The sequence below is a fragment of the Myotis nattereri genome (genome assembly GCF_964212035.1).
Source record: "Myotis nattereri genome assembly, chromosome: 6".
In the NCBI taxonomy this organism is placed as follows: domain Eukaryota; kingdom Metazoa; phylum Chordata; class Mammalia; order Chiroptera; family Vespertilionidae; genus Myotis; species Myotis nattereri.
The window spans coordinates 85,186,587-85,213,870 of NC_138081.1; the positions used below are offsets into that span (position 1 = coordinate 85,186,587).

Consider the following 27,284-nt stretch of genomic DNA (forward strand, 5'->3'; position numbering starts at 1 on the left):
TCAAAGAGATCAAAGAAGAAATAAAAAACAACCTGGAAACAAATGACAATCCTGGAAACAAATGACATCCTGGAAAACACAAAAATCCAAAATCTATTGGACACAGTGAAAGCAGTCCTGAGAGGGAAGTTCATAGCATTACAGGCCTACCTCAATAAACAAGAAAAACTGATAATAAATTATCTAACTCTACAACTTAAAGAATTAGAAAGAGAGCAACAAGAAAAGCCCAGAGTGAGCTGAAGGAAGAAAATAATAAAGATCAGAGTGGAAATAAATGACATAGAGACTCCCCCCCCAAAAAAACAAACAAACAAACAAACAAACAAAACACCCCAAACATTAATAAAACCAAGAGCTGGGTCTTTGAAAGGGTTAACAAGATTAATGAACCTCTAGCCAGAAGAAGCAAAGAAAGAAGACCCAACTAAAATCAGAAATGAAAGAGTTGAAATAACAGACTCCATAGAAATAGAAAGGAGTCTAAAAAAATACTACGAACAACTCTATTCAACAAACTGGTCAACCTAGCTGAAGTGGACATATTCCTAGAAAAATATAACTTTCCAAAAGCCAATCAAGAAGGATAAAAAAATCTGAATTTGTTGATAGCTATGGAGGAAATTGAAGCAGTAATTAAAATACTTCCAGCAAACAAAAGCCCTGGACCAGAAAGCTTCACATAGGAGTTTTACCAAACATTCAAAGAAGAACTAAAACCTATCCTCCTCAGACTATGCCAAAAAATTCAAGATGAAAGAATGCTTCCAAGCTCTTTTTATGAAGCCAGCATTACCCTAATCCCAAAACCAGATAAAGACACTACAAAGAATGAGAATTGCGGACCAATATCTCTGATGAACATAGATACTAAAATCCTTAACAGAATTCTAGAAAATAAGATCCAGCATTATATTAGAAAGATCATACACCATGACCAAGTGGGATTTATTCCGGGGATGCAAGGATGGTACAATATCCACAAATCAATAAACATGATACATCACATAAACAAATTGAGCAAAAATATTTCATAATCATATCAATTGATGCAGAAAAAGCATTTGACAAAATCCAACACCCTTTCTTGATAAAAACTCAGCAAAGTGGGAATAGAGGTATTATACTTTAACATAATAAAAGCCTTATATGGCAAACGTACAGCCATAATCATACTCAATGGGCAAAAACTAAAACCATTTCCCCTAAGAAAAGGAGCAAGACAGGGATGCCCACTTTCATCACTCCTGTTCGACATAGTACTGAAAATGCTAGCCATAGTGATCAGACAAGAAAAAGAAATAAAAGGCATCCAAATTGGAAAAGAAGTAAAAGTGTCATTATTCGCATTTTTCTATTGTACATTGTAAACCCTAAAGAGTCCATAAAAAAACTACTAGATTTAATAAATGAGTTTGGTAATGTAGAAGGATACAAAATTAACACCCAGAAATCTATGACTTTTTTTATACACCAATAATGAACTCACAGAAAGTTAAACAAAAAAAGCAATCCCATTTACCACTCCAAAAAAAAAAATTTAAGATCTCTAGGAGTTAAATTAACTAAGGAGGTAAAAGACCTGTACTTGGAAAACTACAAAACATTGAAAAAAGAGATAGAGGAAGACATAAACAAAAGGAAGAATATACTATGTTCATGGATTGGTAGAATCATCATCATTTAAATGTCCATACTACCAAAGCAATCCATAGATTTAATGCAACTGCCATTAAAATACTAATGGCATATTTCACAGAACAAACTCTCCAAAAAAATTCATATGAAATAAAAAAAGAACTGGAAAGAACCTGAGAAAGAAAAACAAAGTTAGAGGGATCACAATACCAGATATCAAGCTATATTACAAAGCCACTGTTCTCAAAACTGCCTGGTACTGGCACAAGAACAGGCAGATAGACCAATGGAACAGAACAGAGAACCCTGAAATCGACCGAAACCACTATGCTCAATTAATATTTGACCAAGAGGCAGTAGCATACAATCGAATCAAGACAATCTCTTCAATAAATGGTGTTGGGAATATTGAACAGATACATGCAAAAAAATGAAACTAGATCACCAACTTACACCATACACAAAAACAAACTCAAAATGGATAAAGTACTTAAATGTAAGATGGGAAACCATAAAAATCTTAGAAGACTCCATAGGCAGCAAAATATCAGACATATGTCGTAGCAATATCTTTACCAATACAGCGCCTTGGACAATTGAAACTAAAGATAAAATAAACAAATGGGACTACATCAAAATAAAAATTTTCTGCACAGCAAAAGAAACCATCAACAAAATAACCAGAAAGCCCACTGCATGGGAGAACATATTTGCCAATGTTATATCCAATAAGGGCCTTGTCTCAAAAATTTATAGGGAACTCATACAACTTAACAAAAGGAAGATAAACAATCCAATCTGAAAATGGGCAAAGGACTTAAACAGACACTTTTCGAAAGTTTACATACAGAAGGCCAAGAGACATATGAAAATGTGGTCAAGGTCACTAATCATCTGAGAGATGCAAATCAAAACAACAATGAGGTCCCATCTCACACCTGTCAGAATGGCTATCATCAAGAAATCAACAAACAACAAGTGCTGGCGAGGATGTGGAGAAAAAGGAACCTTCGTGCACTGTAGGTGGGAATGCAGACTGGTACAGCCACTATGGAAAACAGTATGGAGTTTCCTCTAAAAGTGAAAAATAAAACTCCCATTTGACCCAGTAATCCCACTTCTAGGAATATATCCCAAGAAATCAGAAACACCAATCAGAAAGGATATATGCACCCCTATGTTCATAGCAGCACAATTTACAATAGCTAAGATTTGGAAGCAGACTAAGTGCCCATTGGCAGATGAATGGATTAAAAAACTGAGGTACATCTACACAATGGAATACTATGGTGCAGTAAAAAAGAAAGAACTCTTACCATTTGCATCAGCATGAATGGACATGAAAAACATTATGCTAAGCAAAATAAGCCAGTCAGAGAAAGATAAATATCACATGATCTCACTCATTTGTGAAATATAATGAACAACATAAACTGATGAACAAAAATAGATACAGAGACAGAGAAGCATCAAATAGTCTATCAAAATTCAGAGGGAAGGTGGGGGAGGTTGCAGGTAAGGGGGAGAGACCAACCAAAGGACTTGTATGCGTGCATAAAAGCATAACCAATGGACACAGACACTAGGGGGGTGAGGGCATTGCTGGGGGGTGGGGGTGGCCGGGGAGAGGTCAGTGGAGGGACAAAGGAGACTTATGTAATAATATATGTAATACTTTAAACAATAAAGAATTTTTTTTAAAAAGCATTTGGTTTTAAATTGTTCGTTTCTAGTGAGATATTGTTCATATAATATGCCACATAAGATGCCATTGTGAATTAATATAAACTTACTTAAAAGCTTGAGTTCAGAGAAAGAATAAATGAAATTTTGAGGGACAAACAACATCTTACTGCTATGATCCTGAGATTAATCTCCATTAAATTCATTCCTTTGTGTGAGGACATTGTCTATAGAACCAACCCTTTAAAATAGCACCATTTACCTGGCACAGTGTGCATTAGTGGATTGGTGGGGTTTTTTTGTTTTTTTTTTGTTTGTTTGTTTGTTTGTTTTTGTTGTTTTTGTTTGGAGGGCCGGAATCTAAGCCATAGTAGATAGAAGAGTCCACATATCCACTCAGTGTGCACACAGCTAAACCAATACAAATGAGAGTAGTGAGGTTATGACTCTGCTGAGAGATGACTCATCTGTCATCTGTCCAGATACTAAAATAGGGATGCTGATCAGTCAAGGGCACGATCTGAATCCTGATCACTGAGGGAGAAAGAAACTGTCAGAGAAACCAAATGATTGATGTAAGAAGACCTTAAGAAAAGCTCTCCATAATTCACAATTGTGTGTACCGGGTGGTCCAATAGAATCTTAGGTGTGGAGGAATCAGTTAGGATAAGTAATCCAAAAACACATTAAGGAAAAAGAGAAGATAGGAGGAAAATCAAGAGTAAAAATTCTATGACACTTTATTGATTTTAATTGTAAAATCTTTTTTTAAATAAGGAAGTATCCTACATTTCCCTGACATATTGAAATCTTAAAAAGTAAAACACCTGAGTAGGTTAAGGCAGTTTTGGTGATATTTTAGATCTGTTCTTTAATCCTCTCATCCACTTTTTTATTCACCAATTATTTATTAAGTGCCTACTAAGAGCTAGTCATGTACCTATAGGGTAAAGCAATGCTTAGAAATAGATTAGTTATGAATTCAATATCTATAGATAAACATTGATTAATTATTGAGACCATCTATTAGATGTGACAAAGGAAACACTAGAATGATAGTTGGCATGAAATTTTCCTCCAGAAAAAAAAATAGTAATAAAAAGATCATAGATAAAATGGATTCTAAACTTAATTTTGGCAAAATACATTTTATCTGGAAAACAAACATACTAATAATAGTGGAAATCATATATGTGAATCAAATGATACTTTTTATATAAAAACAAAATAAAAATTAGATTTTCATAATCATAGTTAAGGCACAAATGAAGAATTCTCTCACCAACAAACAGTAAAGAATAAATTTCAAATGGAACCTCTTCTTAGGACAAAAAGAACATGGAATCTTTGCTTATAATTCTTGCCAAGTTATTCTGATGAGCTCTTGTTATTTTAGAACTTTAATTAGAATTATAATACAGGATTTGACAAAAGTAGATTTACAGTTGTATGTGAAACACAGAGTTTATTTTTGTATTATTATTTATTATTATTTTGTTTTTCCATACAAAGAACTATAAACCTATTTGCCCCACCCTGTATTAAACTAACTGAAATTAATATTTGATGATAAATACGATTGAATATATGTGTATCAACTGCTACATTTATACCTAGCCAGTCCATACACATAATAGCTCCTAAATATATATGTGATGAATGAATGAGTCAAGGTCAATATCTAAGACAAGTGACCAAATATTCTTTCCCATATTAAGTAATAATTCAATTATTAAAATATAAGAGAGACAATCAGGAACCACTACTTAATGAAATGTGAAATGTGAAATATAAACCATTGCTTTTTGAAATCTTTATTTCCCATTTTTTCATTTGTGCAAAGTAAATAACATATTTAAATGCTTGTCATCTGTTTTTGTATTCTGTTTCTTTAAAGAGAAAATTTTTAACAAAGGGGGAGGAATGAAAAAAGCTAAGACAAGAGGGAAGAAAGATTAAAAATGAACTTGCCCATTCTCTCACATTACATTTTGTTGCCCCTGACCACAGAGCAGTAGAGGGAATGGCATCTTAAGTCAAAGACTCAAGCTTGAAATTGGTTGTGCTGTGCTTTATTCTCTTAGTAGTCACTCAGGAACCTTCAAAAAGCCACTTTATGCCTAAATGTTTCATGCATTTCAAAGGGCTTATAATACACAAATAATTTACAAAGAATTCTAAGATTTCAAATTTAGGAGCTAAACAAATGCAAAGTGTTCTATGGTGAGTTAACAGGGAAATAAAAAAGTTTGGGGAAACTTTATTTTATGTTTTTCTTTGGTTCAGTAATTTTATTTTTGTCTCAGTAAGCTTAAGTTTCAGCCATCTTACTAATAATGGTGTTTAATTCTTAATAATTCTGAGTGCTAAGGGAGATATTTTCAATTTTTGATTTTGTTTTTGTAATTTTTCCTTTACAAAAATTTTGTTGTATATATTTCTGACAATACTTCATGTTAATTTCTTTACCCTTTCTCTTTATAAGACCCAGGAAAATCCCTTGAAACTAAACAAGGGACTATAAAAGTTGCAGCACAAGGTAAGCAATAGAACACTTTAAAATTCTTTTTTTTTTTCCACTTACATACCTTCTTAATGACAGAAGCAAAAGCTGTTTATTGCAGAACAGCACCATCTGCTGGGTTCTTATAGAAAACATTGCATCGTTGCATGAAGGTAGACATTTCAAGTATTTATTTAGCATCTGGAGAAAGCATGACTAAGACAAATGCCAAATTTGCAGGGGAACCACTGAAGGACCCAGGAATTAGTATCTTGACTCCAAGTTTCAGTCATTGAGCTTTTACTTATATTTTCAAAAATAAACCATAGATTGATTGATAGATGGGTAGACAGATATATGATACATAGAGATTATAAATGATATACAAGTGTCCAGTGTTTTCAAATGTACCTTCTAATTTGTGTCATATTAGAAAAAATCTGTCAGAATTTTTTAAAAATTAGTATTACTTCATCTATATACCAAGACTGCAAAATCACACTCCAGATATGATTACAAAGAAATCACCCTAGTTTTTATGAGCCATCTGAGAAAATCTACTTACAAATATATTTGGGATATAAGAGTGATGTTTTAAAAGAGACCTTCAGGAAAAGATTGATTCTTCAAGTCAGCAGTTTGAGAAAAGTGGTTCTTTAAAATAATTTTGTTGTATTTTTTAGCTATCATCTATAATCACATTCTTTGAGAAAGCTGTTCTAACTCCAGTGTCCCAACTCAGGAGCCTGGAATACAATGAATTATGCAACCTTATGCTCAAACCAAGACTAGTAATATTATGCAAGTACAAGGAATGGGTGCAAGTGTCTGCCTTTGTCATCACTGAAAACTTTACAGAACACACCTAGGGAAAATAAGTAAAATATTTATTGGAGAAACGTCTTTATTTTTCTCTCCTTTGCTACATTATACAACATCAAACATTTAAGGAGATACATTTAGGTGACGGCACATTCATTTCTGGGCAGAAGACCCTTGTAGCAGACTTCTTAGCAGATGATGTGATTGCATCTGACCAAATTTTGCTGTTATATTTAATCCTGGAACCAATTGCATGCAAAATCGCCCTACTAAATGTTGTCAAAATGGGTTGGCTAACTGCCACTTGACACAATGTTTTTATAAGCAATATTTGATAAAATGGTTAAGAGCTAAGATGTGGGATTTTAGTTTTCTTTTGAAAATCAAGTTGTTCAAGAAAACTGATTCTTCTTTACAGGAGTTCTGATAGAGAATGTAGCAAATGTTATGAGAGGTAGAAAGGCAGGACAAATATTATCACTTTTGTGTTTTATATTCCTGCAAATGCAGCTCAGAGTGCATTCCTCAAGCAAATGACCACTAGTTCCAGGAATCATTGAAATTAAGGTATATAGTTCTTATAAAAAGCACAACCACCTGTTTGCACGAAGGCTTCTGAAGGTCATGGTGGAAATGGAACTATAACTTGAGGCAGGAAGTTAGTGTAATTTCAGCCTCATAATAGAGGAGCTCAAGGGGAAGAAGTTGAAGAGATAAACTGGAAAATGATTTCAAATTTGAATTTGGACCATAGGCTCTTCACTTTCATATTTCAACTACATCGGACAAGGCAGGCTCAACTTATTTTTTTTTTCAGAATGAATGATTTATTGTTGAATGAATAGTAACCTAGAGTTTCAAAAGCTTATTAGAACAGTCCTTTTAAGAAAATTAGATGAAAGTGTTGATTAAGCACAGTGTACAAGCAAGAGGTAGGGCTAAACACATACTTATTAATTTGACTTATCTATGTAACAGCATATTTTATATTCATTTTTGCTTTATGTTTTTATCTCAATTAAAAAACACCATCTTATAAAATAATATTTTAAGGTTATTTTCTTATTTCAGATTTGTATGGGTTAAATCCACTGAATTTATGAATTCGTGGAATAGATTCTCTTATTCCCAGGAATACTCTGAGGAATGCTCATTTAATATGTTTAACACTATTTTCTTTCTATTATTTCAGGAGCAGCTAAAAAAGATGAAAAGAAGGAAGGTATGTTTTATGAAAATTTCCACTATGCCTTTGTGTGAACAGTTAAACAGTTTAAGCTCTGGGGTGAGCTAGTATAAAGGTACTGGAGGCCACTGGCGAGGTAGGGGGTGGGTGGCCAATGTGATTAGGCAGCCTGTGTCTGCTGATTGTTGCTTATTGAAGTTAAGTTTCTTACCCTCCCACAGAGACGGGGATGAAGGGGCACTATCTCTTTTGATGATTACATTTCAAGGGGATGTCTCATAGGTCTTGAGCAAGATATTTCTGGTTGTAGAAGATTTATATTTCAAAGGGATGGAGAAAGAATTTATAATGCAAGCTTTCTAAAGTAAATGTGCTCACAAAAGGGAGGTCTGGGGCCTATAGTCAAGAAGAAGCCCATTTAAGTTTAGTCAAGCTGATGGGAATGTTGAGGTCATCTCCGCCACTGGGATTCTGCTTGGAGAGATGTTTCTAATGCGCCCTGACAACACTTAGACAAGGTCTATAGTTATCACCACTGTTTATAAATCTAAGCTTATTTTCTCAGTAAAAATAACCTGTAGATATAAGCAATCGCTTCTAACTTTGAAAGTGTCAATTATATTCTAGTTAGTGTTTATATGATCTGGAAAAAAATAAGAAAGCAAGTGTTATCTTTATATTTAGTGACATTAGAGTTTTATATAATCATAATGGCTTGGGAGTCACATTCTGCTTCTGTTAAACATGGAACTAAGAGTCAATAGTCATGGGATGGAGAAAATATTTTAGTTGGTCATCATTTGTTTAAAGAGAATAAAACCATTTATAATAATAAAAGTGTAATATGCTAATTAGACCGGACGTCCTTCCGGACAACCTTCCAGACGAAGCAGGGCCTGTGAGGGAAGCCTGCATCCCTGTTGCCTGCCGGCGCCTGAAGGAAGCCTGGGTCCTGGGTGCCGGAGGGAAGCCAGTGCCAGCAGCCAGGGGAAGAAAGGGAACAAATTTCGCATGGGGCCTCTACTAATATCATAAGATTAACTGAGACACATTAACATGTTTATTATCAAGAGATTGAAATCAGTATTAATTTTCTCATAAACACATAGCAAATATTTCAGTGTATTTGGCAATGATATAATTTATATGATGACTGTTGTGGTGAGTGTTCAGAGACATTACAAGAAAAAAGAAGGAATCAGTTCCTGCCACAGTTTTGGACAGACAGGAAGTCCTCAAAAATGTTCATCTTTTCTCCATCACTTCTTCTTAGGAATAAAAAAGAATTTACCTTTTGATTGAGCTAAAGGAGTAATATTAACAGTCATTTTGTTATTCATTGGCATTCAAACATATATTAAAAAACTTTCGGGTATATATAACGATAGTCAAAGTAAAATTGCATAGTTTTAATCTTTTTATATATATATATATTTCTCATTGCTATGCTCAGCGTTTCTTGTTTTTCCTGGATTTTATACATCTTTTTTTTTTAATTGTCCATGTTCAATATGCAATATTTGGAAGAGCTTGGGAATATTTGCCTATAGAGATTCATGTGATCCAGTGAAACATATAAAACATATGCCCCTGAGTATTTATTAATATTATCATTCAAGAAATGATTATATTTAAGAAAAAATAGCTATCTACAATAATTTGTATTGTTCCCAGTATATAATAGGCTTAATGTTCAGCTACTCTAGGCAGTCATTTGAATTTATTTCATGAGTTCCTATTTCTCTTTATTTGTCTCCTGTTAAGCAGAGCAGAAATGTATATAGACAACAGCTTCTCAGCTCCTGTTTCTTACTTTCCATCATCTCAGTAAAGATCACAGGTCTATTTCCCACAGGGACAGGGAACATATGTTTATTCAAATGAGGCAAATTTATAACAAGTACCAGATACAATTTGGATTTTCAACATTACACAAAGTTTATTTTACACAAAGTTTATTTCTATTCACATTCAGACTTTTTGGATATCGTTCAAAGATACTAATTACTGACAACTTTCCTAGAGAAAGAAAAAACGAGAAGGATTTTAGGAATTTAACTAGAATGTTCTCGAGAAGTTCTTTTGCTGGTGAATTTTAAAATACAGACGCAAACGTGCATAACAACTTTCTTAATATCAAAGACAATTTGTGCATGGGGCCGCAAAGGGTTTCTTGCATGAGTGAACTCTAAGAATTAGAATTTCATGTGCAGATTTTATCCCAAGCCTGGCTCATCAAGTCTCTTTCAGAAACCTGAACAAGAGCGATCATTGGCTCCATGAGCTTTGCCCATCTATGTTTCTGTTCTTGGGAATTTTGGCCTCAGAACAACCATATCTTAGCCTGAATGGAATGGCATTGTTGAATAAATGTTCAACCGAGGCCCTGCTTTGACAAGCCTGTTTCTACCGAGGTTTCCCCTGTGTACCACTCCTTCTCCCCACGCAGACACTTTCCTCATGATCGATTAGCAAACCTTCTCTCTTACTCTCCGTTAGGTTCTCAACATCTGCCCTGATAAAACTGCATTTTTCTCTCTAAAAAATGTGCTTATTCTCTATCACCTCTTATGTGATGGTTCTGCTGTCCTTATAGACACCGAGACCCAAATTCTGGCATAAGCTTCAACCTCTGTTTTACCTTTGCCTCTGACAATTAGTCCTCCAGAATTTTTAAATTACCTGACCTCTCCTTTGTTTAATCCTTCCTAAAAATAATTAGGAAAGCTAATCTTCACTCATAATCTCCAGCCCTCTGATTGTGACCTCTCACTGATATTAGACTTCTCATGTGAACCAAGGAAATGATGCCTGAAATCAGAGGTTCCCAATATGTGCTCAAGGACTTCTGAGGGTCACGGAGACCCTTTCGGTGGTTCTGCAAAGTTAAAATTATTTTTATAAAATCATGAAGTCATCATTTCCCTTTTACATTTCATCCTCCCATGAGTGTGCACTGGAGTTTGCCAGAGATTATAGAATGTGTGATATTGCAACAGATTCACTGTAAAAGCAGTTATGTAAATCCAACTGACTTCCCAGTAAGCCACATATTAATGAGAGTCACAAAATTGTGAAGCAAAGTCACTCATCTCATTATTTTTTTATATTTGAAAGTGTATTTGTCCTAAAAATAATATTGATGTTAACATGTAACGAGTGTATTATTTTTTAAATAAATAAATATTTTTTTAATCTTTAAGTTTTAAAATTATAAACATAAAGTGATAGAACCTATGTGAATAAAAGCTGTTTGGGGTTCTAAAATTGTTAAGAAGTCAAAGGAGTCCTGAGATGAAAAATTTGGAATATCTGACCTAAATAATTATCCTGCCTATAATAACTTCTTCCAAAATATTAAATTGGCTTCTTTTTTTTTGTCACTATCTTCTTAAAATATTCAGTGACTTCACACTAACCACAGAAGATAGTCTAAAGGTTTTAACCTGCAATTCAAATCCCTATAGTCTGCTTCTTGACCTCCTGTCATGCACACGCCTAGGCAAAGGCAAAGCTAAGGCCTGAATAGTTCCACATGTAAAGATGCAGTGAGCCCTTCTGAGACTGAGAAAATCATGCTCAGCCAAAGCGAGAGTAGATCTTCATAGTCCTTGTTCCACACACCACAAAGGCTGATACCTAAAGAAGAGAGGTTAGATAGTGCCACACAAATCAGGAACCCTTCACTGCTAAGGAGGCAGTTCCATACTACAGCCAAGTGGTTTTAAGGTCTACAGCTCTGTTACAAAAAGATCTAGGAAGGAGAACCCAGGAGGCAATGAGAAGAAAACTCTCATGACAGCCCCCCAGGAGAGATAGGGAGGCATGTGGGGGATGGCCTCACAGCAGCTCCTCACAGCATCCTCCCCATCTCCCAATCCTCTTATGTTCCAGAAGGATCACAAGCTACCTGTCAAGACTCAATTTAGCTGTGATTCAACCTTTGCCTGCTTGTCCTATATGGATTATGTGCAAGACCATCACAGCACCATGAGGAGCCTTTTACCCTATATTCCCATCCAATTTCTTCCTTTATGTATCATACTAGTGCCCCGATGCATGGATTCATGCACATTGAAAGGATATTAATTAGAAGGTGGCCGGCAGGGCGGGACTGGGTGAGATGGGCCAGACAAACCCGGGAGCCAACCTTCCGTGGTTGCTCCCCAGCCAGCAGCACCTGGGGTGGTGCTGCAGCTCAAAGAGCATCTGCAGAGTAAGCAGGGGTCCCTCTGGCCGGTGGGGACCCTCGGCCTGGCCTGCGGGGATCTGGGTTATACCACCTCTCCAACATCTCTCGAGGGGTCCTGGATTGCAAGAGGGCGGTTCTTGGGTGACACACACTGGAATCGGGCCCCCTGCTCTCTGGTTCTGGGGTGCATCACCAGAGAACTGCTGCTGCCAAGTCACTGCAGCTCGGCAGTTCCTGCACTGTCTGCCCCCTGGTGGTCAGTGTGCTTCATAGCTACTGGTTGGAGCGTCTGCCCCCTGGTAGTCATTGTGCATCATAGTTACCGGTTGGACGGTCAGACAGTCATTTAGTCTTTTATATATATAGATACTTCATCTATTCTAAGCCACTCTCAATTTTACACATAAAATGTGCTAGCTTGCCTTTGTTTCTGCTATTATCATAACAGAGCTTACCCTTTCTTTTTCTTCTATAAATATGCAATGTTTTCAGGGTCCAAAACTAATTCTCCTTCTTCTAAGACTTCTGTCTGACCCTCCCAATTACATATACTTTCTCTTTCATTTATAATCTCTCATCAGAGTTTATCTATAACTCCTACCATCACTCATGGTTTGCCACCCTGTACATCATATTACTTGTATTCATTTTCTTTCTATTCTGATTGACTTTAAGACTTTTGACTAAAGGGGCCATGTTTAATTCACTTTTATCCCCTACAGGGACTAAAATATTTCCTCACTTCACACATCACTCAACAAATATTCATTCTGTGAATGAAGCAATAATGTAAGACTCAAGATAAATATAATAGCCAGAGGATTATGAGTAGGCACTTAATTTTTCATATCCAGGCAAAGAAAATTCCTTTTTATTATTGGGAGTTATTATCCAGTGAGCATTTTAGGGCTGGAAAATTATAGTCAATTGTTGGCAATTTCATCTCTGATGTAATTAGTCACTAGCTGCTATTTGGGTTGCACAGCAGATCTCAGTAGATCCTATTCTGCTTCTTGATGAATTCCCACACAGGTTATCTTCTGAAAGATACAGCTCCATTGAGAACTAGCCGGATTAGATTTATTGTTTCTCGTAACCGGAACAAGAGGAAGTAAAATAAAATGCAAAACTTCATGTAAGAATTAGTCTCAAGTTCCAGGGCTTCAGAACTGGAGAAATCGTGCTGAAAAACAACGCAAAATATCTGGTTTTGTAATTGAACACATATGTCAGTTGGGTCAGTTTCACAGAGTAGATGGGTACTTCATTACCAACATTATTAGACTACCAGAGAGTAATCTTTTCCCTTCAATGCCAATTGGTATTTCATTTCCTTCTGGCCTCTCTTATGAAACATAATAGACCATGCCTGGTCCATGACTAAAGTGGAGTGAGTGATGGAATTGAACAGATTGCAAACACATCACTACTTTTGAATAACAGCTGCTACAAGCCTCAATGTTCTTAATAAAAGGCTCGTTCAGATTATTGGGCAGATGGTTTTTAGGGAAGTGTAGTCACCACATAAGCCTTTATGATATTTTTAAGCTGTTTTGGCAGAGTGCTGAGAGGGCATAATGAAGTTTAATAGCATGAGTATTAAAGGCTAGTACTTATAGCTCTTAAGAGTCAGAATGTGATCTTTCAATTGCAAGCATTATATTTTTCGGTTACTTGAGTATTTTACTTGTGTAAGTCTGCTGCTCTGTTGGCTCCAAAAGATGATTTTTAATGACATCATTTTAAGTTAATTTAACTATGGTTTCCTGTTCTGACACGCAAATATAGTGAACTTTTTAAAGGTCTAGTTCAATAGATCGTGGCTTGTTATTTTTTACATTTCAACTTCATGAAATATTTTTTTTAATCTCAATAAGTGTTATCCTCTACCTGATCCTGAACTGCATATTATTTTTTCTTTCATTTTAGTACAATTGCTATTTAGTACAATATATTATCAATTCTTATTAGTAGGAAGAAAGAAAACAAATTTAAAACAACAGACATTTTACAGACATGCATATTGTATTTAGCTTTCCACACCTATCTCATGCCAGCATCTAGGTGCAGAATGGGGCATTTGGCAATAACCTTGCCCTAGTCTGCCACATTTATCCTCAGTCTGTTTCAACATTATTCCCAAGCTTTATTTCAATTGTATTCCTGAATAACTATGGGCTCGTCATGCTCTGTTTTCCACGTTGGCAGCATTCTGGGCTCAAAAGATACTCAGTGAGGATCACTGGATTTCTTGGGCAGGCAGAAATCCCGCTCCACTATACTGGGCCAAACACATTGAAAAGTCATGATGGCCATTGAACTATCCACTTCAGCGGCTGGACTATAGAAATCCATGTCTTTAAACAGAAGTAGGCACTATATATTGTTAATATAGAGTCAGGTAAATGACAAAGATGATATTTATCATGTCATTATATAAAATGATTTAATATGATATTTTTTCTTTATGTTTAAAGTACTCACTTGATTAGGATAATTATTCATGAAGGAAATGAATGTGAAAGTGCTTGCAAAGCACTTGTGTTTTAGATAGCAGATTTAACCCAATCCCTTATAGTTTCTGATGAGAAACTTAATAGCGAGAAAAAGATTGATTTCTTTGTGGGGAAGATGGTGAATATTAATAAAGTCTAGTCTAAAATTCGTTTACTTTTAGACATAATAATCTTTAGAAATGTTTACTGAATAAATAAATGTTTTGTTCCATGGACCTATCATTTTGAAAAATAAGGCTTGTTTGTTTTTTTCCTATGTGAAACATATCTTTATTACAGAAAAATTATAAATTCAGAAAGAAGTTGAAGAAACATCGTTTTAATGACAGTGTATTCTTTATAGTCCCCCTACTGTTTAATATTCCAAACATTTAGAGGTGTAAAACAGTGACATTAAAAAAGCATGGTGTAGCTCAGTGGTTGAGTATCAACCTATGAATCAGGAGGTCAGTTTGATTCCTGATTGGAGCATATAACCAGATTGCGGGCTCAATCCCCAGTAGGGGGCATACAGGAGGCAGCCTATCAATGATTCTCATCATTGATGTTTCTGTCTCTCTGTCCCTCTCCCTCCCTCTCCGAAATCAATAAAATATATATATTATATATATGTGTGTGTATGTATACATTATATATATATATATATACATATATATATATATATATATATATATATATATATAGAGAGAGAGAGAGAGAGAGAGAGAGAGAGAGAGAGAGTGCTTGAGCGCTTTTAGGGGGAAATATAGAACTATAATTATTACATGAAAAGCATGCTCATTTTTATGGCTTTCTAGATTCTTTCCAAGTTGTTTTCCTAAAATGTGCTTTCAGCTTATAATTCTATGGAAGAAGGTTGATACTTTCATTATACTGCCAAATTTTTTTCCATAACAACTCAGTTGACCATCTAACAGTTTTTGTGAACAGATTCCTGCTCATTGTCCTCTTCAAACATTTTAGGTCCATTAGTTCTTTGTGGAAGTAAAATCATGCTATGAACCCATCTCACCATAAGGCACACAGATCCATTAACTTGCAAACTGTTAGTGGATGTCTACTGTTCTAGGTTCTAAGCCATACAATTGTTAACCAGAAAAGAGTTTATTTACCTTTTGCAAATAGCAATTTGTGGTTCATTGTTATGATTCTAATTTCACTATTATTGGAGAATTTCAAAATACAGTTACAGAAGAGGTAAAAGAAAGAACACAGAGTATAAGAAATAAAATATTCTAAGCAAAAATCTAAGTTAACTTGCCTCCATCCTAAATTAAATGAGCTCAAAGGCCTCTTTATTTTAAAGTGATAGGAATGGTAGTTTCATGGCCTATATTTTGGAAATAACATATTTCTCAGATCTAAGTTGAATAACCAAAAGACTAAAAATAAAATAGATGTCTGCTGACCACTGAATACACTTCACTAAATAGCAGTTACTAAGCATAATGATGTGTTCATTAGTAACCCATATGCCAAAATCCACCAGTTTCTTTTCCATTACAATTGAAATAATTGAATGTTTATATTGAAAATGTATTGATTATTCAAAGAGAGTACAACATATTTCACCTGGACTGCTTGAGATTGAACAAATGAAAAATGTTGCAAACTAAAATCATGGACTCCAGCTAATTTTTATGGAAACAGATCATATATTGTTCAGATTGTCTTTCTATGAAAATATTATTAACTTCTTTTATAGATACAATGTAATCTCTATGCAAATTATATATGGTTATTTTTTCTTACTTTTTCATATTTTATACTTCAAAAAGTTTCTCACTTCCTATCTCATTCTCAGACTCACCCTCTTAAAAAAATTCTCTTTAAGCCCTAAATTCTAAAAATATGTAATCAATCCATTTTGTTGAAAATGATTTCAAGGTGAATGAACATTTTGTTGTGAGCCAATCAGTTGTTGATTGAACTTATGTGCTTTATATCTTTGTGTTTTCAGATTCCAAGAAAACAAAAACATCTGCAGAAGGTATTGGATATATTTTCTGATTCTGTCTTATATTTGATGAACCCCAATTAGCATTACTTTTTAAAGGATTAACATAGAAAAAAACTATACATATGGGAAAGAGGAGAGAGGAAAAAATATTGAGGTTGAAAGAGAGAAAGAAAAAAAAAACAAGAGTTGAGTCTATTCTGATAATACTGCTCTGAGAAATATTTGTCAGTAATAAAAAATAAAAACTGTATAATAAATAATAAATAAAAATTACCTTTCACAGTAATTGTTTTCAAAGACATATTTGCTTGACAAAAAAAAAATTGAACAGTGCTTACTACCAAGCATTTATTTCACTGGAAAGTATAAATTCAATTAATCTTTGATACATCAGCATTAAATAGGAAACTAAATAGTTTCTTTGTGTTGAATAGAATCATAAGTCATAGCAAGTATACCCATTTCTTCTGTATTTATTCGTATGTGTTTTTGTGTTCACATGTATTTATGAAGACTGCAAGGTATAAATTATTTAAAGTGGTTAGACATTTGGTCCTAGGTTAATTCATTGTCAAAGAGTATATTACAATCAAATTAAGGAAACACCTATAATAAGCAGCAATACCTCAGAGCAGCACTCACTGTGAAACTTAAGGGAAGAGGATGAGGGAGGGGTTGACAAAATTATAGTCTAACCAGTGTGTTGGAGAAGTAAACTTTATCTTTAAATTTTTTAAGAGCAATGTTTTCTTTCAACAGAACAACCCAAGGGGAAAAGTAAGGAAATGCATGAAAATATGTGTGTGTGTTTTCTCTATACTACTACTACTGGCACATGTGGACTTGCAGTTTCCAGTCTCCCTTCTCTACATTTTATGCATGTGAATTATTTGTTTTTGTTTTTTTATCAAGATGAAAAAACACAACCTGGGAGTGGGGAGGGTCAGTGTGAACTGCAAGGCATGTTATATTCTTAGAGTCCTTTTTTAAACTCATGTAATCATCTAATAATATTATCCATAGCCTCCTAACCTAAAATACAGCTGTATCCATTAACCAAAACTGTGGGTGTAATTTAGTCTTGATAATCTGGTTAGTTCTGTCCTTAGCAAAGACTGAATAGTAATTCTTTTACAGACCAGTTTTACAACTTCTCTTCTATTTCTTTCTTTCTTATAATCCAAAATACCTTGGCATGTTCCCATGATATCTAACATTTTGTCCATAACATGAATTTTCCTCCATTGCTTGGGATCCATATCTTAGGCAGCACCTGCAGTTGCTTTGACACACAGTACTAAAGCTATTTGCTAACAATTCAGTAAATCCTTGAGGTCATGTCCTTTGCAAACATATACTCTCTAAAGAAAATAGGTCATAATTAAGAAATAGAAATAAAGATCCTTACCTTAACCATATTCAATTAGCATTAGAAACCAGAGGTTTTAAAGATCCCAATAATATTAAAATCATGTTTTAAAATGCACACCAAATTTGAAAAATATGTATGCATGACTTGGTCCTGCAAAAAGGTCAGGATGCTGAGGAAGTCTCTGTCATAAAAATGCTCTGAAATATCCTGTGGAGAGAATCATGAAATTATACTACAGCTCAGCCAGGGGGAGCAAGCTGTCTATAAAGAAGGCTGTGATTTATGTGTGTGCAAAGCGGCTGAGGAGCGCTGGCACAGGAATACAGAAACCACTCTATGAACCATTGCACCAAGAGGAAAATGAGAAATAGCTGGAGATTTAAAAAATGGTATTAAACTGTGCGTATATATTTTTATATATGCAAAATATATGTAGGGTTATATATATTCTTAAAGTCCTTACTTCTTCGCAGTCTATATGATTTAAAATTTCCCACAGATTTTCTGAGGATCCTTGGCCATCTTCATTCAGGACATTGATGTAGTTAATAAATAGAGAAGCCTTCTTAGAAGTCCATTTACATCTCAACTGCTTTCCTCTTTGGAAAGATCTGTGGATTTTGAATTGGGCAGCAGTAAGGAAAAGAAAAAGATTTGTCCTCTAAACAACTATTGATTCTTTTCAAATTAATATATTTTGTTCTGGTTTATCATCAAAACATGTTTTTATTGTTATTGTTGCATTTTTAAATTTGTTTGATTTAGGGTGTTATTTTTTTGTCTTTAAGATCACTTCATTCAATTATACATCTCCAACCCAATATTCTTATTTTGTTCCTACTTTTCTAGTTAACACAGCTTAAGAGGCTGTATTTTGTCTTAGCTTAAAAATAAATCATGTCATGGTAGGGGGCACAGGGTGAAGAGCACATGAGACCTTCCTGTACATATTTTTGTAAATTCCTGTGACTTAAATTCTTTTCAAAAAACAAAAAAAAGAAAAAACTCAAAAATAGTTCCATGCTGTTCTGTGACAGAACTCTGTGAAGGGAAGTAGAAGGAAATACTTGTTCTGAATATACAATATTAGTCTTTTTAGAGCAGTTATTACTTGCCACAGTCCTGCATTAGCACATACATGTTTCTTTGTGTTAAGACAATTAAGTTTGGATGCACACAATTGGAATAATAATAATAATAATGATAATAACATGTTTCAGAACAGGAAAAGAAAGAAAAACATACAGAACCAGGTAACTATTTTTAATTGCCTCTATCTTCTTAATTTCAAGATATTATTTAATTTGCCGTTACATGCGGAATTGTGATCTAATAACATGAAATGTTGACTTTTTTCTTGTCTTGTTGGATACAGCAAAGCCACCAAAGAAGGAACATTCAGGTGAGTCAGGCCAGTGATTGTGGGTTCTTGCTACCAGATGCCCAGTGTTTATCAATGCTGCAGCTCAGAGGGCAGTGAGGGCCATGACAGGAACGGGCAGGAAATTCTTCTCTCACTCCCCCTCACCCCATCCCAACTTCTTCACATAGAGTTAACACTACTAAAATTTTAGACATTGAAAGACAAATATTACGTGACACTCCTGCCTCTCAATGTATGCTGTGGACCAGCAGCATCAGAACCATCTGGACTGGAACCTTGCAAGCAAAGCGGAATCTCTGGTCCCATGCCAGGCTACTGAATTAGAATCTGTGACCTCCTAAGATCCCCAGTGTCTGAGAAGCACTGTTTTACAGTTTAGTGTAAAAAAAAAACAACAACAAAATAAGATCAAATGCTGTCTGTAATTGTGTCTGGTATTGCTTTGCTTTTAAAATATGAAATACTGAGCCCAACCGGTGTAGCTCAGTAGTTGAGCATCGACCTATGAACCAGGAGGTCACAGTTCAATTCCGAGTCAGGGCACATGCCCGGGTTGCAGGCTCGATCCCCAGTGTAGGGCATGCAGGAGGCAGCTGATCAATGACTCTCTCTCATTATTGATGTTTCTATATCCTTCTCCCTTCCTTTCTGAAATAAATAAAAATATTTTTTAAAAAATATATGAAATATTTCATTTAAGCAAATATTCTCTCCCTGTTCCAAATGCTTAAGTACTCTGGCATTTCAATGAGAGTAGAGTAGATTTTCCCCTCAATGTATTTATAGTCTAATAGTGAAAAACTGAATTGGGAATCAGACAACCAAAAAAATAAACATAAAAAACACAAAAACTAAAAATGCATAGTATATATATTAAATGGTTTTCTTAAAAGTTCTAGCATTGAACTTGCCCTACTAGTGGTTTCAGATAAAAATAAATGCAAATTTCTGAAATTTTTTATTGACCTCATTTTATAACATAATCTGTTGATTTTGCCAGGCACACTTCTACTCAAGGAACTGCATTGATTTTTCTTGTGTATCTACTAGTCACTCTTGCTATTTTATTGTATTTCTATTAAAATAGCATTTACTTAATATTATGTAAATAACCATGCAAATATAGCTTTACCATATTCTTACCTGTTCCATAGACCACAAACTGCCACAGGTCTGAAATCATATTTCTAAATCTTCTTCCAACTTTATAATATTCCTCAGACAACCCAAATCCATTTATGTGTCTCTCCAACTAGTTCTCACAGTGTCATTTTCTTTCTTTTATAAAGACACTTAATATACTGATATAATCATATTACCTTTTCTTTTTTTCACTTTAAATAACCATAATTTAGAGGTTAAGGATTGCCTTTTATATCTCAATTCCCAGAGTGCTCATTCTGAAGTCAGCATATAGTGCGCACTTGATAATGGTTGATTGAATGGAAAGAGAAATATCAAGTAGGATAAGAACATTTATTTAAAGCATTTAAATATGAGTGACTTTCAAATAATTTACCATATAAAATAATCGCACATTTAGCCACTTCATGTTAACATTGCTGTTACTTATCCTTTCAAAAGGAATATTTTTGTTTATCTCACAGAAAACAGACTATTTGTTCAGGGGTAACATTTCCACAAGTGAGCCATTACACATATTCTCACTGATTCATATGTACAGAAAGCTAAAACAAAGCAACAACACAGACGCATAGAGAAGCAACAGAATGACTATGAGTGTAATCAGTGTCAAGAGTTTTAATAGCTAAACATTATTGTCTAGTACTGAACCTGGCAAAATACAATAATTTAAATTCCTTAAAATCATTATCTGCTCAGTCTAGGGATTCATGATAATGTAGAAGCTTACCAATAATTAACTTTATTTTAAAATTTTAAACCATTGGATAATTTATCAATTCACTTCATTTTTTATACCATTTTATAGATTTCAAGAAAAATGAATTGGCTTGTATATGAAAACAATAAATTCATAGATATTTAGAATAGAAAACAGAATGAATAAGTTATGAATGAGCATTCTATGTTAGGAGAAGGTATATGAATATGAAAAAAGAATTATGGTCTATGGCATATATTTAAATAAAGTACATCAAAAGAAATGGCACAGTGTTGCATTTTCTCCTCCTCAAATCTATTTTTATTAGCTTCCATTTAAAAAATGAAAATAACGTTAAAAATATGTTAGAGGCAAGTAGATGTGTAATTAATTTAGACGTTATTTCTTGTCTTTATCAGTTCCAAGTGAAAAAGAAGTAAAAGCAAGTATGTTGAATAAAACATTAAAAAATAAGCTTATTTCAGTAGCTTACTCACTTAAGTTTTCTGTTCTAGACAATGCTAATGCTGATTTTTAAAGCTGGCTTACCAAATATATTTTGCTATGTTCATTTAATTTGTTGCAATAACATGCATAAATAGTTAACCTTATATTTTCTGTGAGTTCATTCTTATTAAAATTTCTCTATAGATTTTCATTTGTAAATGTTAATTTGTCCAGATAATAATCCTTTTTTGAGTTTTTTGTATTTCAGTTTCCCCTTCTGCAGAATGTTAATTGATTTCTTCAGCTTCTTAAACACATCAGACTTAATATTTCTAACGATTAATCACTTGGTCAAACCAGTAGGCAACATAATTTGTCTACCAGTGAAGTCATTTTGTCTTTAATAAAATGAGGCCCCCCAAATTTTATTAATTACTACTGTTGTAATGTCATAGTTTTCCTTTTAACGTCTGTATACTCACATTGTAAATATTGACTGATAATATACTGTGGCATCTGCTTCAATCATAGCAAATACTCTTAGAGAGAAATGCTAATTATTTTGTCAGTATTTCTTAATTGAATACAGTACCTAACAGACTGTCATTAATAAAAATTATTTTGGCATAATTGCATGTATTTAATTTTAGAAAAATATACTTTTAGATTCTCTAAGCTTTTTGTATAGGGATTTATGGCTAAACCTGAATTGTATGCATAATGTGTTAATATTTTTTTCTTTTCAGTTAGAGCTCCTTCAGTATTAAAAAAGTACTGATACATAAAACAAATTCATTTTTCTTTTTAGTACTGGGATTTTGAGATAGTATATAATTTATGAATCTATCAGAGAAAATTTGAAAATATAATGTTGAGTAACTTATTGAAAATGTCTTTTAAAAATTACACATGGAAGTGTTCATATAGTCATAGTAGACTTTAAAAGAGAAGGTTTACATGCATTTCAAATTCCATTTATATTCCATAAAAAAATTTAGTTAATATAAATCTGATTGGAACTTTATATTATGAAGTCTTTAGGATGCTAATACTTGGTCTGTAGAAATGCATTACAGAAATATATATAAAACAAAACTGATAACTTTGCAATATTAGTAGAAAAATTTAGATTGATGATTACTCTGAAATGAACATTTTCTTCATAAAAAAATAACATGTAGATAAAAATATTCATTTGCAATAAAAAAAACCCTTATAAGTCCTGCTATCTACAAGACACATTATCAAATCAACTTTTGAAGAGATCAGCATCGTTTCCACAAAATTAGGTTGCCAAATCATCTTCAACCCAATATAAAAGTTGCAAAAGAATTCATATTCAATTCCTTATATTGTTGAGAGATTTGGACTTTACATGGGTATATCTCTCAAGATAAAAATTCATTAGGGATAATTCATAATTGTTTAAATTCTCTGCTAACAATGGAATCAGCCATTTCCCCTCTGGGAAAAAAATTTATTTGGCCTTAAAACCATACAATGTAATTTTTATTTTTACATGCTACTATATGCAATAGGCTATGTATAAAGTTAATGCCTAAGGTAAAAATTGTGTATCATTACAAATACTTTTAAAATTCCTTAAATCACCCATATATTATGGTGTACATAGTTTTGCATATATAACTTTAACATTTGGGATATTAACTTTAACATTTTGGGATATTCACATCACCTTAAATTATGAGAACAATTGAGAAAGTACGATACCTAGTTTAATGAAGATAAAGTGTGTATGTGATGTGATTCCGTGGTATTGAATTTTAAAAGGTAGGTAAGATTGACTGGGTTAGAGCAAGCCCATGGAAAGTGTAAGAGGTGACATATTATTAGCACTCACTTGAATGGAATAGCTAGAATGGTGATTGAGTTTGTGGTGTGAAATTGTTTAGGTCCTGAGGAAGCCAAAATCAGTATGGGGAAAATACTGAAGGACACAGACAAGCTGGAGATCTATATCTTAGTTTCCTGTGGATGACAGAAAACTTCAACTTTAATTAGTCTTGATTTGAGATCCAACATTTTCAACTGGGACCAGCATTTTAGATTATGTCTTAAAGGCAGCTCTCCTATCTTCCACACTAGATATTCAGAGGAACTCCAAGAAAGTATTTTGGCCTTTTTTATTCTATTTTTTTTCTCTCTCAAAGCAATCAATATTCAAATAAAATTTGTGTTATATTATGGCTAATCTCTTATAATGCAAAGCTAATTGATTGATGTCAAATACTTCTTGCTATACCATAATTAAAGGCCAAACAGAGAAGGCCTTTTAAGTCCTCTTTCCTATAACTCATATCATTTTAGATTTAATTATAAACTAATAAATTAGTATTCCAGTGTATTTTCTGGAATAAGCTACCTGCTTTTATGGTCACTACTTATATAAGCTAACATTTTGATATTGCATTGTGAAATCCTGGAAGAGAGTGTCTATATTGCTACTTAAAGAAGTTCACCACCGTAGTTTATAAAAATACACGTGCCTTATAGTTTGACTTTCTCTGCTGCTTGATTTGCTCTTAGGTGCCACAGACATTTTATCTTTTGGACAGTTTAGTCTTGTCTGACTTACAATACTATCGATACCCACCTGGCATCTCTGATACTTATTTCTCATTTCTCATTCTTTACCATCTGAATTTTGCAGAAATTGATCGAGCCAAGGAAGAGGCTGGAGCTGCCTCCCCTAAAAAAGGTAAATGCAACTTAAAGAAAAAGGTGTCATGACTAAAACTTATTTCTGCACAGGTTTCTAAATGTTTCATGTAGTGCCTATTAAAGAGTTCTATTTATTGATTTCACTATTTTTTTTTGATATGGAAACAAATTCACTTTGCATAAGATTTATAGTGTCTATATTAACAAGGTCTTGCCGTCAGTGTTCTGATGCCAATAGTTTCATTCCTTGGGGCCATAAACTAAAACTAGTAATTGCAGTTCAATTTCAAGTTCGTTTCTGAAAAATTGAAGAAATGTGGCTGTTCAAGTTCAGTGGGTTCCCAATCGCCTGGAGAGAGCATTCAACTACAAAATACTGCCCGAGGTGGTTAGAGCTCAAACAAATGAAACTTTGACTAAGAGAACTTACATGAACAATGGACCTTTGGGGGAAGAATAATATCACATTTTAAAATGTGTTCCTTGGAATGCTCACTTGGAAACACTTTGCTTTAAGAAACATATTGGAAAGTTTGGAATTTAAGTTTCCAAAGTTATTTCTCTTGTCAACGTCCCTTCTCATTTCCCATTAAGTTGAGGCTTCTGTCCCTACTGTGTCATTAATGCTTTTACTAATGGGGATGACATTATCATTACTAAACCAATAAGTCCATTCTAGCTCTCACATGACTAGATTTTTCAGTTGCACTTACCATTTTGTATCTTCTCGCACTTTTGGGTTATCATGCCAACATAGTCTCTGAGTTCTCCTAATATTCTCTGATATTTCTTTCTGACTTCTTTCTGTTTTGTCTTTTTCTACACCTTATTCATTGATGCTCCCAGATTCCGTTATTAATCCTCTGAATTTCTCATTCTACAACCTCTCTTTGTGAAATATGTCCACTCTCAAGGTTGAAACTCTGTTCCCAATTCTATGTTGTCATTTCAGGACTTCATGAAAATGCTTTTCCCAGAAAATTTCAGCCTTGTATGTTCAAATGCCCAATAAATAGCTTTAAATTCAACCTTTCAAAAAATATATTTTATTGATTTTAGAGAGGGGGAGACAGATAAAAACGCCAATGATGAGAGAGAATCACTGATCAGCCACCACCCTCATGCCCCGCTCCCACTAGGTACTGAGCTCCCAACCAGGGCATGTGCCCTGACCAAGAATCGAACCATGACCTCCTGGTTCATAGGCCAATGCTCAACCACTGAGCAACACCAACCGGGAAAATTCAACCTTTCTTAACCTAAACTCCTCATTTTATTTTTCCATCACCATTAATCCCCTCTATGACCTGTTCACTTCCACCCAATCCCCTCCTCCTCCCTTAATCTGCTGTCCATGTCCATGAGCTCTCTCTTTTCTTTCCTCTTTCCTTTCCTTTCCTTTCCTTTCCTTTCCTTTCCTTTCCTTTCCTTTCCTTTCCTTTCCTTTCCTTTCCTTCCCTATCCTTCCTTTCCCTTCCCTTCCCTTCCCTTCCCTTCCCTTCCCTTCCCTTCCCTTCCCTTCCCTTCCCTTCCCTTCCCTTCCCTTCCCTTCCCTCCCTTTCCTTTCCTTTCCTTTCCCTTTCTTTCTTTCTTTCTTTCTTTCTTTCTTTCTTTCTTTCTTTCTTTCTTTCTTTCTTTCTTTCTTTCTTCTCCCCCCCCCCTTAATCCCTTCACTGTTCCTTCTCTCTATCTATGAATCTATCTCTATTTTGCTTGGTAGTTCAGTTAGTTCATTCAATTCCACATATGAGTGAAAACATATGGTACTTGTCTTTCTCTGACTGGCTTATTTCACTTAGCATAATGCTCTCCAGTAAATGAGTGGATAAATTAATTTTCTCTTCTCAATTTGCAACTCATTACCACTGGTGAAACCACAATCCATTATCCACCTTACTAGAAATCTGGGGGCAACTGAGTTTTCTTTTTTTTTCCCTTCACTTAATATTCAAAGAATCTTCAAGTTCTGCTGATTTTATTCCCTAAATATTTCTTGAATATATTTTCTCCTATTCATAGCCATGCCTTTAATCTGAATTCAAATCTTCATTGTTTTATGTTTAACCATTATAACAATCTCACCACTTTCCTCATCTCCTTGTTTTTATTTCAGTAATATTCATCTTACCAGAACTCCCAGTACAGTAAAAATAAATTATCAAAGTCTTAAAACAGAATAAACCACTCTTAATTTAAAACTCTCTCCCTAGCTGGTTTGGCTCAGTAGATAGAGCATTGATATACAGACTGAAGTGTTTCCAGGTTTGATTCCAGTCAAGGGCACATGCCCGGGTTGCAGGCTCGATCCCCAGTAGGAGGCGTGCAGGAGGCAGCCAATCAATGATTCTCTCTCTTCATTGATGTTTCTATCTCTATCTCCCTTTCCCTTTCTCTCCCAAATCAATAAAAAAAATATTTTAATAAGAGAGAGAAATAAAAACATAAACAACAAAAACTCTCTTTTCTACAATTGTCCATAAAATTAAGTAAAAGCTTGTTAAAACGATGTAAAAGTCTCCCAAGATCTGATTCTTATATATCACTTTCAAACTTCATCTTATGGAGTTTGCTTCAGTGGGGCTTTAGTGCTCACTGAGTCTGCCCCTTGAGTGCGTCACTTATGGATGTGAAGAGTTGTAATCTGGTATGGTCTGACACTGATCACTGGGGACACTGTCTCTTGGGACTCTAGGGAGGTGTAAAGTCAGCCACTGCCTGGGGCCACCCAGCAGGGGCTACAAAGAGATCTGCAGATTCCTCCTCTTTGTATCGGGTTTGGAAGTGCCCAGACTAGGCCCAGCTGTGAAGCAAGGCAGTCTGGTTCTGATGCAGGTCTTGGGCATTTTATTGATAGGTTTGGGGCTCCCTGGCCCAGCTGCAGCTTGTTTGACAGGATTTTAGCCTGAGCAAGGACAGACCATTCATATGCAAAAGCCGCTGTACACAGCTTGGGTTAGGTTGTAAATTGGGTGGGGTGGGGTCTCAGGGAATCACCAGGGTGGAGCAAACAGCAATGGCTGCCAGTCAGCCCTGCATTGGGGAGTTCCCAGCATGAG

The 27,284-nt window shown here is 34.5% G+C and overlaps 1 protein-coding gene across 2 annotated transcripts in view; it reads left to right on the top strand.

The window, feature by feature from the left end:
- Positions 1-27,284, top strand: part of TRDN (triadin) — a 270,709-nt gene that overhangs the window by 162,877 nt on the left and 80,548 nt on the right. The window contains exons 13-20 of one of the 2 annotated variants that reach the window (XM_081094750.1): positions 5,807-5,860; positions 7,839-7,868; positions 16,501-16,530; positions 17,260-17,277; positions 19,093-19,125; positions 19,248-19,274; positions 21,519-21,545; positions 24,218-24,265. In XM_081094750.1, coding sequence (XP_080950876.1) covers positions 5,807-5,860; positions 7,839-7,868; positions 16,501-16,530; positions 17,260-17,277; positions 19,093-19,125; positions 19,248-19,274; positions 21,519-21,545; positions 24,218-24,265 — 267 coding nt within the window. The remainder of the gene's footprint in view (positions 1-5,806; positions 5,861-7,838; positions 7,869-16,500; positions 16,531-17,259; positions 17,278-19,092; positions 19,126-19,247; positions 19,275-21,518; positions 21,546-24,217; positions 24,266-27,284) is intronic. The other variant, XR_013996185.1, reaches the window with a different exon arrangement.